The 12,647-nt window shown below is 45.1% G+C and overlaps 1 protein-coding gene across 1 annotated transcript in view; it reads right to left on the bottom strand.

Moving 5' to 3' along the window:
- LOC104546882 (CUGBP Elav-like family member 4) overlaps positions 1 to 12,647 on the bottom strand; it is a gene marked incomplete at its 5' end in the record, with an annotated part of 65,767 nt that overhangs the window by 42,188 nt on the left and 10,932 nt on the right. The window contains 3 exons of the mRNA XM_010192387.1: positions 3,836 to 3,979; positions 9,600 to 9,680; positions 11,314 to 11,379. Coding sequence (XP_010190689.1) covers positions 3,836 to 3,979; positions 9,600 to 9,680; positions 11,314 to 11,379 — 291 coding nt within the window. The remainder of the gene's footprint in view (positions 1 to 3,835; positions 3,980 to 9,599; positions 9,681 to 11,313; positions 11,380 to 12,647) is intronic.

Genomic DNA, 12,647 nt, shown 5'->3' with positions numbered 1-12,647 from the left:
CTGCTGTGGCCCTGCCATTTCACTGGGAAAGGACAGCATGGCCCAGCAGGAGAAACATGATGGCTGTAAAAGAAGTGCACTGGGAAGAGGCTACAGGTATCAGCTGGGCATTGAGCAAGGGACTGGGGGGACTGGAGGGAGTGGAGGAAGATGGGCAGAATGGTGAAGAGCTGCGAAGGTGAAATTGGTAAGTCTGAATATAAGAGGGTGGACAAGGCAGCACCTGAGAAGAAATCCAAGGAGATGTTGATATGGTTAGTGTGACAGAGGCTCAGGCCATGGGGACAGATGTTGGTAAGTGGGAAGGAGAAGTGTGGTCTGCACTTGGCCATGTTACAGATGCATCAGGATAGGATGGGAGAATAAAAGCCAAGGGTTCAGAAAATTGTAAGAGAAGATGAAGGATATGGGTCTAGCCTGAATGTGTGCAGCAGAAGTCAAAGGCAAAGAAGCCTTCCAATTTAAATGACTTTTTTCAGTGACAAATCAGGGTTGTTTCTCAGACAGTCTTACACACCACAGCAAGCAGCCCTGCTACAGAAAACAACAGACATATTTTGAGCACTTTCACATTTTATACATGAGACTGATGTTTGCTGTAGCTTGCATTCCTTGCTGCTCCTTGTCAACCAGGTGGCAGTGGCCTCTGAATTGGAAAAATCAAAGGCTTCATGACTACAGAGGGGTTTCTTTAGTGTGTGCAGGTGCCAGATGTTCTCTGCAGGGTCACGGACTCCTGAAACCAGGAGAAAGGCTCATGGCCGATCTTTGCTTTCTCCCTAGCACTTCCATGGCTGCCCCTGCACTACCCTGCCAATAGTGGCCAAAGGAGACAACTCTCTGCTGGAAAGGCAGGGGAGAATTCAGAGCCAAAGACAGAGGAATAAAAATCTCATTTTGAGATGCTGCTTTACTGACTCACTCAATTTGGGCCAGCTGCTTACAGGTAGTTTAACAGCGAGATAAGAGCAGGAAAAGAAGTATTTGCTGTTCCTGTGGAAAAAAACCATGGTGACATTTTTCTCAATATAATTTTTTAAGTTTGTCTAAAGCAGGACTTCTTGACAATTTCTCAACAACCTGAGGCTAGACTCTGTTCCAGCAATTTACTTGGGATCTGAATAGCAGATACATTTTGAAAGGTCATATAATGGTGGAATATCTTTCTGGGGCCAGACAGAATTGTCCCCCCAGGCTACCAGTTGGAGAGCTCTAGCTGGGTTAAAAAAAAAAGCAAAACAGAATGCAAATGCTATGTTTTTACATGTTGAGTTTTGGGAAATGTTTAAGCAGAAAAGGAAAGAGTTTTCTTACTTTCAAAGTTAATAAAATCCCTTCTTTTCCTTTAGAAAAAGGGTTTGGTTTTTTTTATATGGACTTTCGGAACAAAATAATCTAATCGGCGCCAGCTACAGTGGACTTAGCAAAACAATTTTTTTGTAATACACTCTAGATTTTTACAATGCTTTAGAGTTGAAGGTCAGCAGGGTGGGAGGTTTTGAAGAGCAGTGTGACATACTTGTGATAATTAGCTACCTGTACTTCTGCTATTTCTATCCTTCTGGAGGTGGTTCACATGGCTGCACAGTCAACATGTCTGTCTGAGACCAACACAGCGGGCACTCAGCTTTATGAGAAAGTAAGTTAAAGCTGCAGAAACTTGACTTGGATATTTGTGTGTCAGGAGCAAATATAAGGGGACTAAGATCCCCTAGCAACCTCTAATTTCTGCTTTTACTTGCCTATGCACTTCACTCAACACATACAAAGGCCACCTTCCTGCTTTCAGGCTGGAATATCCCACAATTAATTCTGGAGGTTACTTCTGGAGTTTACTTCATCAAACAAGTTGATGTTTAGTTTCTGCCAGTATAACTCAATATTAAGAAAAATTTCTGCTAAAAACCCTCAATTCCTCCTCAGCTGCCAACCACGATTTCACAGTACCTTGGAAGCTGCAACAAAGCCAGCTCCACAACCCTGTCCCACAACACAGAGTATGTGTTGCTGTCTTCATGAAGCTTTGTAGTCAGAAAGCCTTTGAGCTAAGTCTTTCAAATAAGAAGATACACTTCTTTGCTGGACTTGGCTCTCACCTCATTCCTCCATTTGCCTTCGGTCTTCCCACTTGTCAATACGTGGAGAACCATTTTTAGCAGTCCCCTATATATTTATGACAGGATTGGCAGTTTCATTGCCAGGCTAACCTGTGGATAGCCTTGAAGCATTAGTTTTCAATGTCACCTAGAGCTGTGCTGGTCTGTTCTTCTTGTTATGAGCTTTTATATGGTTGAAACTCTAAAAAGCAGGTGGGCTCTGGAGAGAATGGGGCTAATTCATAAGTTCTCATTTGAATTTCCCAACTGCCTCTTCACATCAAAGTCTTTGTCCTTCATTCCTGTAGTGCTTGAGAGTGCAGAAACACAATGAGTAGTGCTGAAGGGGAATGGTGTGACCCCTCATATCAGAGGAGAGAGCTCCTTCAATCTAAGGGGAAAATAGCCTGTTCGGACTCTGTGAATGGGCAGAAGGAGCATAGAGAAGGGGCATGAAACTCTTGGAAGTACTGTCTGACATGCATCATAGCTAGCAAGGGATGAGGTAAGAGTTTTAGGAGGTGGGCTGTCCAGGAGAGGAGAGGGGGAAGGCAGCATGGAAGGGAAGCACAGTGTGGAGACTGAGAGTGGCTTTAAAATCAAATTAAACTCCAGTAAGTCTTAACTCTGGAGTTTGCCTGAGAGACAGAGTCCAGATCAGCTGCAAGTAACAGGAAAAGAAAAGCAATAGTTTGTCCAGTTGCACTTCTCTGGGAAGGTCTGCAAAGAGCGCAGGGTCACTGAGAACCTGAAATTGCACATCCCAGTGGTGGGCAGGCACATGGATGAAGCACATTCCCTGTCCACCAGGTGGGATAGAATCAAATATGTCAGGGTCCCCATGCTGTTGCATTGTTAGAGGGACCCTTGACAGCAACACCTTTGCAAACAGCAGGATCCCACTGAGACATCATGCACACATCACCCCATGGCTGTTGGCTGGCTGAGCCCTGCTGCTGTGGGTGCAGCTCAGGGTGTTCCTATCTGGTGGCTCACAGGCAGCTCTGGCTGGGGTCTTTCTGTGCTTCTGCTGGTGAGGCTGAGCCAGCAGCGAGGCCAGTGTTATGTGATCACAATTCAGCTTTCAAACCCAGCCTCTAACGTGGTCTGTCAGCTGAGGCACAGGGTTAGCTCGACCCATCTGTATCTGCTCTGGTGCTGAATTGGGTCAAGTGGGCTCAAAGTATGGCTGCCTGTGGTCCACCGAGAAGCCATCCCCTCAGAAGACTGGGCTTTCAGCTAATGTTCAGCCCTTATCTCTTTGCAGTCTGATGCATCACAGCTGCTGGAAAGCTGTCTCCACAGCTCTGTCTTCCCTTCAACCCTGCAACCTATCTTTCCTTTTCCTTGGGTACAGAAATTCCGCTTCTGCGACATGCTCCTGCTGCTGACCCCGTCATAATTTCACCTAACCCCGAGGTGTCCCACCCTCTCAATTTGCCTCAGATACTTATCTGTACCCTCCCCACCTCCCCTTCCAAGGAGGGACATTTTCCATCCTACCATCAGCAGCCACAGCACCCTGCTGCTGGTGAGATGCTAAACCTTCACCTCTAAGCAATGCACACAACTCTGAGCATGAGACAATTAGGAGAGAAAGAGGGAAGGGGGAAAGTATCGACAGGAGTAAATTGAGAGAAATCATAAAGCTTAAGCAGAAAGAAAGCAGTTTGAAAGGTAAAGTATTCAGAGAAAGCCCTTTCCTGGATGAATCTAATTGTTTTGTTATCTTTACCCACCAAAGCATTTACTTTGGTTTGTCGCCCGATCCACAAACACTTTCGAGGAGATGACATTACCGAAAGGCAGGAACATCTGCATCAGCTCAGCATCCCCAAACTCCTGGGGCAGATGGTAGATAAACAGGTTACAGCCCTCTGGTCCTGTCAAGAGAAAAAGAGAAATAGGTTATGAAAAAGCACATGGTGGACATTTACTTCAGCATCCCCTCTCTCTGACTGGTGAGGGGTCACCTCTAGGATCCAGTTTAGACTCTCAAAGAAACAGACAAAGCAAAAGACCAGGAATGCAGAAGTTCACCTGGAGACTATGCTAACTTCATTAACCTTCCCAGGACAGACACCAGATGCTAGAGACAGAAATGCAGCAGCACACATGGTATGGAAAAACAGAATGGAGGAAAGATCCGTTCTACAAGGTTCTGCAAGAGAGATTACAGATGGATTTAAATATAAATAATTAGACAAGAGGAATTGCCCCTTTTTTTGCCTCAGTGCTGTAACACATAGTCTTACAGACCTCAGAAGGTGTTTGGAAAAATATCCAAAGAGGAGTCTATTGGAATATGCAGTTTTGTTCAAGTAGAGACCCTCAAAAAGTGGTCTGTTTAAATTGTATTTTGGAGAGAAGCTGCCTCTGGTCAAGTAGCCTAGAATGAAACCTTTCAATGTGATTTTGAAGCATGCTGTACTTGAGCAAAAGTCAAAAAGGAACAGGTGTATCCAAGTAGTGTTGTTGGAAAAAAACCCAAACATTTAAATCCCTTGCAATGTTCGCTAGCAGAAAACTGCATAGTTTGAGGTGGAAGTGATTATTTTTTTCATGGTTTGATTTCCAAAGGTGCTTCCAGCTGCTGCCCAGCTCTACACTGACCTGGACAAGTAACGCCAGCTCTGCTTTACTTAGGGAGTTGGACATGAAGGGGATGCAGTGCTCGCTTCTTGCCGTCAGGATATAAGGACAGAGGGACAAAGGGTTTCCTCCTTCCCCAAAACCCCATGACCTGATTCAGCCAACTTTCCCCCACATATGTCTGGGACACAGTGTGGGGAAGGAATGGGTTTTTTTTAATGCTCTCGTTTTCTTCATCAGGGCATAATTACAGTGTCATAACACAGCAAATTACAACTTTGCCTTTCCTGTTAGGGAGAGGAGTTCGCCTAGATGCTCCCACCTTTTATTAGCCATTACTCATCCCCCCGGCTGGCAGGAGAAGTACGGCGAAGTCAGGATTCTGACAGATGCCCATTTAAAGCTCATTAAAATTCCTGGGCCTCAGCGTGATTGAAGTCACAGGCTCTCCACATTTCCTTTTGGATTAATGGAAAATGAAGCCCTAATGAATATTTGCTAAGCACAATTTTCCCCACTAATTTGCTAAAAGGACTGTCACGAAGGAACAGCTGATCCTTTGCATCTTGTGCATTTCCTAGAGGTCATGAGGATGGTAACAGGGTTTCTTCCAAATGGGGGGGATAGTGATATGGTAGGATAATTAACTAATTAGGCACCCGATCATCTGCTTAGCTAAATTACTTTTGAACCTCAGTGGCTCACAATCAGGCTCCCCTATTTCATGCCAAGCTTTTCCATCTTCCCCCTACCTCCTGTCTGCCTCTTCCTTAGTCTCCTCATCGAACAACTATCCCTTCTTCAGTCCTTGCTGCAGTTCAGTTCCACACAATGTGGAGTTATTGGCACGATAAACTAGATATGTAACAGTCTAAAAGTGTTAAACAAACACTGACCCCCTTAGGTGTCTGTTAGAGTTGAGAAAATTCTGCCCGGGAGAAGACCACGGTCCAGAATAGCAGGAAAAAAATCATTCCTTCATCTGAACGTACCCCAGAGCATTTATGCTGTGGGATTTGAGAGTCGCAGTATAATAGAATGGATAAAATCTTGGCTTTGATGCAACTAGTGGCAAAATTCCCACTGACATCACCAGAGCCAGCAGTTTGCTCTGTAAAACTGGCAAATTCTTTCAAAAATGCCAGCTGCATTTCCTGGGGTCTTGGATATGTTGTGCATGAGTAGGGATTCTGCCTGTGTGTGCCGAGAAACACCTACTAAGGCATAAGGCAGACCAGGAGGCAATGCAACTTCATCTACACCGGGTTTAGAGGTTGGGCTCAAGGAGAAATCAACCCTTAGTTCATTCTGAAATCAGTTTTTCCTCACGCCGCTTGGAGACCAAGAGGGAGAGGATGTGAAAAAGCAGAGACCATCCTCAAAGCCCAGTACAGCTCTGAAATGTGTCTGGGAAACTCATGCTGTGATTTCTCATACCGACTCATACATTCCAGGCCAAATGCTGTTCCCAACTGCAGAGGGCTTTTGCTGATTTCCAATGCTGAAAACTCCACCTGCTACTGAGAAACAAGCTGGGGTAGTTTGATTTGGTTTACCATCCTCACATATGAAAATTCTGCCGTTAGAATTTAGCAAGAAAGTTCTTTCTAAATCCATCCATCTATAAGTTACCTATCACAGTTGGACCCCTTGGTAAAGAGTTCACAAAACAAACTGTCTATGTCTCAGCCCTTCTACCTTGTTTTTTTTTTCTTCTGCCTGAGTCAAGTTAATCTGAGCAGTCTGTGGAAGACTACATCTTTAGGAGTATGGGCACCTCTTTGAATATATGTGGATATTTTTAAGAAACCAAATGCATGAGTTGTTCAGCTCAGAATGCTATGAATAGCTAAGTTAGTTCTCAGTACACACATGCAATGAGTTTTAAAAGACTTGGTCAGGATCACTGGAACAAAAGGAAGATCACAGCTGGTATGGCAAAACCTTAGTGAAGACTCCAGCTATCTTATTGGAGAGAAAGATCTTGTTTTGGGCTGAGTTAATGGATTATTGGAAATCAGTATACTTGACAGTTCAGGGCTGAATACAGTGCTAAAATTATTTATCACACATTTTACGTTAGTTTTCAAAAGGGCTGTAAGTCAGCTCAAAATCTAACCCTCATGACATGTTATGAGAATAGAATCAAGGTTCATTTCTACCCTGACATTTACCGTGGCTCTTGGTTTTATGGCTTTAAGTCATAGATATTTCTGTTCATTAGTACACAGATAGCCTTGATTCAGCCGAAAGGAAAGTTTTACAGAATGTGCAGTTTATGAACAGTTTGTAAATTACAGGCAAACCATGATGGATAATGGAGAAAACCCGTGACTTAAGGGCACAGGGCACATGCTGGAGAACTCTCTACTGAGTCCATGTTGATTTGGCTTGCTTAGAGCTGAGTTGCTCTCATTGCTCTGCCCATGCTTCTCACCCTCTAGCTCATTCTTAGTTATTTAGCGTGGGTCAGCAGCAGACCCAACCTACCCCTGGGTGTCCACTGTCAACATGAGTAAACTTCACATACTTGAGCTGACATCAGCCATCTATCATTGCATCCTAAACATCATGAGTCAGAGTCATAAGGAAAGCTATGACCACACTGCTCTCCCAACAGTAATTAAAACTGGGCCGTCCTGTAAGGTTGTATGGAGTTAGCCTGCTGGCCTTTTGTCAGCTGCACACCTCACCTCTACCACAAATACTCAGAGGGTGGAACTGCATTGCCTTTTCTGCATCTGCTTGCTATTTAGTCTCTAGTACATCCGAGCACAGGGCAGGTGAGTGTCACAAGCCTGCACTACTTTATTTCAATATTGAAGTGTACTTCTGAGTTTCAGAAACTACGTCAAGATGAGTAATACCATACAAATTTAAAATTATCTCTAAGTTTTGCCTGGTTGACATGGCGTGAATCAAGAGTTCATCTCTAGCTTTGGTCGTTTTGGATCTGTTCCTCCCTGTGAACCTTGTCAGCTGCTGGCAGCCTCCGTGTTTCTGTGGAAGTAATGACTAATCTCTACAGGAAAGTTGCAGCAGCCAAGCAGCTCTGGGCTTGTTATCCAACTGGTATCTGGGAGTGGAGAGTTAGCATTGTTATTAACAATGTGATCATTGATGTTATTGTTGTGGTAGGGCTGGTTCATTAACGAATCAATGTTTGTGCACATCCTTGCAAACATAAAATACTCTTCTCTGCACTGAGCATTATTATTATTAGAGTTCCCTCTTGCTGTGTTTTCCTGTTAAAGGTTAGAGATGTTTAAAGGTCTTGACCCTCTGTTAAAAGGGAATGTGGTGCCTTAGAGATTCTCCCTCTAGCAAGCAAGAAAGCAAGCCACAGCATCTAAACACTGTAGGAAAATGTAGGACATGGCAACGGAAATCTGCATCAGACCTGTGGTTAATCCTCTATATCTGGCCCCTAACCATCTTCAATACCCTCTGCTTACAGGAAGGAGCAAGGAGTTATGAGATAACTTGTCCACTGGGTGACACTCACCTCCAACCCACAGAGACACACCATGCCTTGCAAAAACAGGGAATTTTGAGCAGTGGGTCTTCAAAGTGTGCACAACAGCTATTTCTTTGCTTCTGATGGCTCCTGGTGCAATGCTATGCTGAGCAATGAGCTCGCCATTTTGTCCTGTGCTTAATCTAGCCCCAGTAAGTAATAAAAAGCAAAGTCCTTCAGCATGGGGGAAACATCTCTGTAATGATACGTTAGGTCTGTGCATCTGTTCTCACAGCAGGGACGAGTGCTAGAGCTAATCAGGAGCTGGAAGTTGTGTTCCCCAGGAAATTCTGACGTCGGAAAAAAAATTAATTCCAAATTAGATCGAAATGGCGACATTTCTAATTTTCTTACAAAATGACATTTTTCCCCCAAACTAGTTCTAGGCCATCAGTATGTTTTAGTTTGATAGTGTAATCTTGAGTAATTTCATTCTGACTGTTACACTATATTAAAATAGTAAATGTCATTATATATATATATAATAACACATATAGAATCTGAATTAGTGATCTAATAGAGGATAAAAGTTGAAATGTAATTATTTAAAATGAGAGTCTCTAAACTGAGCTGAAGCACCTGACTTAAGTGCCTCACTTAGGCAAGTAGTCTCCTCTTCTTGCTGAAAGGGAGCAGTGGACTCCCTGGAGGACAATTTGGACTACCTGTGTGGGTCACCTGTGAGGATTCCACTGCTCCCCACTGACTGTAAAGAAAACATTACATGGCATGGTTGCCTCCAAAAATGTCTACATACAATAGTGGGAGTTCCACCTTTCCTTACTTTTCATGATTCCAGTGTAGTCATCCAGTCCTGTGTACTAGATAACCCAGCCTCCTCTTGTTGTCAATGTAAAGAAACAGGTACTTTAACTACATGATTCGTACCATCCTGATGTAGAGATTGGGCTGGTTTCTGTTTCCAGATTATCAAAGGAGGCTGAAAGGACTAAATCAGCTTCTCTTAATAGTAGCTCCTTATTCCTTAAGTAGCAGGTGTATGAAATCACGTCACTGGCTTCTAATGAAAGCCCACCAGTGCTTTGTTTCCTATTAAATTCTTTATTCCAGTGCAATTGAATTTTTATCTGCATTCTTCTTGTTTGTCTTGAACACAGATAACCACCGGACATTAATGCCTATGTTGCTAGCAGATCTTTCCATGGCCCATGCACAACAGCATGCTCCCTCCCTGGGAACCAAGGAGATCTCAGCAGTGATTCCCCATGAGGATGTTCCCACATATTACTGTTATACTGTTATGGAAAGGGAGGAAAGTGGACCAGGGATTCAAAGCACTCGAGCATTTAATGGATACGCTCTAGGCATATGAGGAGGGCAACCCATGTGGTGCGATTGGTGTGCTGGGGCCAGAAAGGAGGACTCCTACTTACCTTCTCTCTGTTGCTGTGGGATCATAGGAGGTGGCTGTGGGAACGCTTGGCTAATCTGGCCATAAGCAGCAGGATAAGCAGCTGTAGGGGAGAGAAAGGGAGAGAAGAAAGAGGGACAGATTTCAGTGCTGGGAAGTAAGGAGCTTTCACTCCAAAACATCATATTAAGCCAGATGTGGGCTTTCCCCCTGCATTTTGGCTCTGAGAAGGGTCATCTCATGCAGCTTGAGATGTGGCAGAAGCACCACAGTGGTGCTTCAGGAGGTACCACATAGTCCTAAGCATCTCCTTCTCAGCTTCACCAGCAGAAACAGCAGGGACAGCCACGCAGTGTAAATGGGGATCTCCACAGAGATCTCTCCCAGCATAGGTGTGTGACCATTCCAGATGGTACCATAAGTACCATCAGCTCAGCGTGCCAATGCCTATGCCGACAGCTACACACAGAGTGCACACACGTGTTTCCCTCTGCAATCTCTCTTGCACCCTGATTAATTCATATGCTCTTACAAACAGTTCACATATGTGTTTCCTCCCTTCCTCTAACTTTTGTATGCCCACACACTGTATAGGCACTTACACCATTGGATATACATATTCATTCAAGGCTGGAGAGACTTTCTCTCACACAAACGCAGTGAAAACAGTATTCAGCAATTAAACAGTTTTCCCCACCTCAGCTTCCCCACCAGCAGACGAGGGGAGCCATTCAGTACCACAGATGGTAGATGATGTGCCTTGCTGCTAAAAATACAGAGTATGGGTCGCCTGTGAGCCCAGAGAGAGGGGGATAGGGGCCATGTGTGTGCAGAGGGGTTAATTAACAGCTCAAAGGGTTGAGCTGCTTCCCATCTATCAAAACTCACAAGCAATAAATGACAATAACTAAAACACCAGCAAATGAAGCCCTACATGGAGAATTAAATTAAGTTTCCAGATACAGTGCTGACATGAGATAATAGCCATTCCTCAACGGGAGCCCATTATTGCTCCAGTTACCGCAGGAAATAATGACTTCAGGGTGGCAGCTTCCTTGCAACGCTGGCCATGGACACCTCGCGAGGGGAGGCTGAACACGACGGGGTCGTGGTCTGCACCAGGTCACTTTGGCTGGTGTCAGTCCATCAACTGTAAAGGAGCTGCTCAGCAAACAGGGTGGTGCGAGTGGAGGCTGACCCACTGGGAACTGTGGAAAACATTGCTGGGAAGCCAGGAGTCTGTCTGTGTAGCTCCTCAGCAAGCCTCAAGCTAAACAGCTGGGTACGGGCACTGTAGATGTAACCTAAGATATGGAGATGTGCAGATGCACCGTACCCCGCCAGGCTCTGCAGGGTCTGGTTGCCCATCTCCCCTCCTTGCTGCAGCACTCAGGAGACCTGCCACAGAGAGTGGCCCCCAAATAAGTGGCCTGATTTTGCATTCGAGCACTGCTCTAAGCAGACCAGACCTGGTCCTGCCAATGAAGCTGCACCGAGGTAGAGGTTGGTGGGAGCCTACCCCTGGGGAAAGTGAGGAGGTTGCCTCCTCAGGGAGATATGACCCTGGCCTTTATGTTTGTTTTCACAAGAAGTGGAAATTTAACGCAAGAATCTGTGGCCCTTGGCTTGTCCCTCTATCAGCAAACACCTCCCTTCCCCAGTCCCCTCAGGTGTGTTCAGAGATTAAAGGCTTTAGAGAAGAGAAAGGTTTACTGGGAGAAAGTGTTAATACTAACGACCTGCGTACTGCTGCACTCCAGCGTAGGCTTGCTGCAAGGGGTCTGCTGCAGTGGGGCTCTGTGCTGTGGAGACACAAGAGAGAGAAGGATTTAAGGGATTAAAGCATGACAGGTACTCTTCCTTTCTCTTCCCTCATTAGTATGTGGTGTGAGACAGAGAAACCTAGAGGTTAAAGGTCCTGAAAGAGGAGCAGTTTGCTCACCATGCAGACGGTATTGCACAGAGATGCCCATGATGGCCAGGATGTCTCTGTCCACCAGCAGACACCCACCTTCGTGAGACTTCGGACAGACAACTCTCTTCCCTTCTTTCACAAGCTTAAATTATGGAGTCCACCCCTGATCATGGAGATTTTTGGCATTGCAGTAAAAAAAACCCCAAAGAGAGCTCATCTTAAGCCAGGACTGACACTGTGCTAGGTGCTGTGCAAACTCAGATCTCAGTGACAGCTACAGTTGCATGAAACTTTCAATCAGAGCAGAAAACAACAGGGGCGTAGCAGGAGGAAGGAGATGAGAACAAAGCAGTGGCTCCTGCTATCCTGACATCCCTGCAAAGGACTGCGTTGCTTCCAGGCAGCCCCCAGTGCGAGAGGAGATGCTGCTCAGAGGGGAAGGGGACACCGCTTGTCTGCTGCAGGGAGGATGCTGTGAATCTGTGAGTAAGGCATGCAGTCCCTAGCTGGCTTCAAAGTGCATTTTCTCTCTTTACAAGTGTGCATTCCTCCCCCCTAAAACTGTTTATTTTTGTGAAACTTTGAAGTCTAGCTCAAATACAACAAAAGCTAGTTAAGTTTTTTTTTTTTCCTTTTCCCCTTTGGTTGATAGGAAGAGAAAAAAAGAGAGAGAGAGAGAAACGTGTTGGATAAGCTCTTTCTTTATCTGCAGCAATAAAATATTTAAAGCAAAGCTTGGCTGAACCTCCAGTCCAAATGTCACCTTGGCCCTAATATTTCACTTCTTGTTATGAGTTTAATTTGTATTTATTGGTGCTGCACAGTTCTACATTTATGCAGTCGCTCTGGCTTCGTACTTGTAGGATCATCCTTTAGTGAGCTGCCACTTGCCCCCCTCCATCCCGCCTTCCTCTTTCCGATATTTAAAGCAAAGCTTGGCTGAACCTCCAGTCCAAATGTCACCTTGGCCCTAATATTTCACTTCTTGTTATGAGTTTAATTTGTATTTATTGGTGCTGCACAGTTCTACATTTATGCAGTCGCTCTGGCTTCGTACTTGTAGGATCATCCTTTAGTGAGCTGCCACTTGCCCCCCTCCATCCCGCCTTCCTCTTTCCGACAGTCACAGAGGGGTGGCTGGGGGGCAGGAGTTTG

The sequence above is a fragment of the Mesitornis unicolor genome, unplaced genomic scaffold (genome assembly GCF_000695765.1).
Source record: "Mesitornis unicolor isolate BGI_N332 unplaced genomic scaffold, ASM69576v1 scaffold12269, whole genome shotgun sequence".
NCBI lineage: Eukaryota > Metazoa > Chordata > Aves > Mesitornithiformes > Mesitornithidae > Mesitornis > Mesitornis unicolor.
The sequence above is the reverse complement of the archived record's forward strand: the minus strand, read 5'-3'. Positions and strand labels throughout refer to the sequence as shown.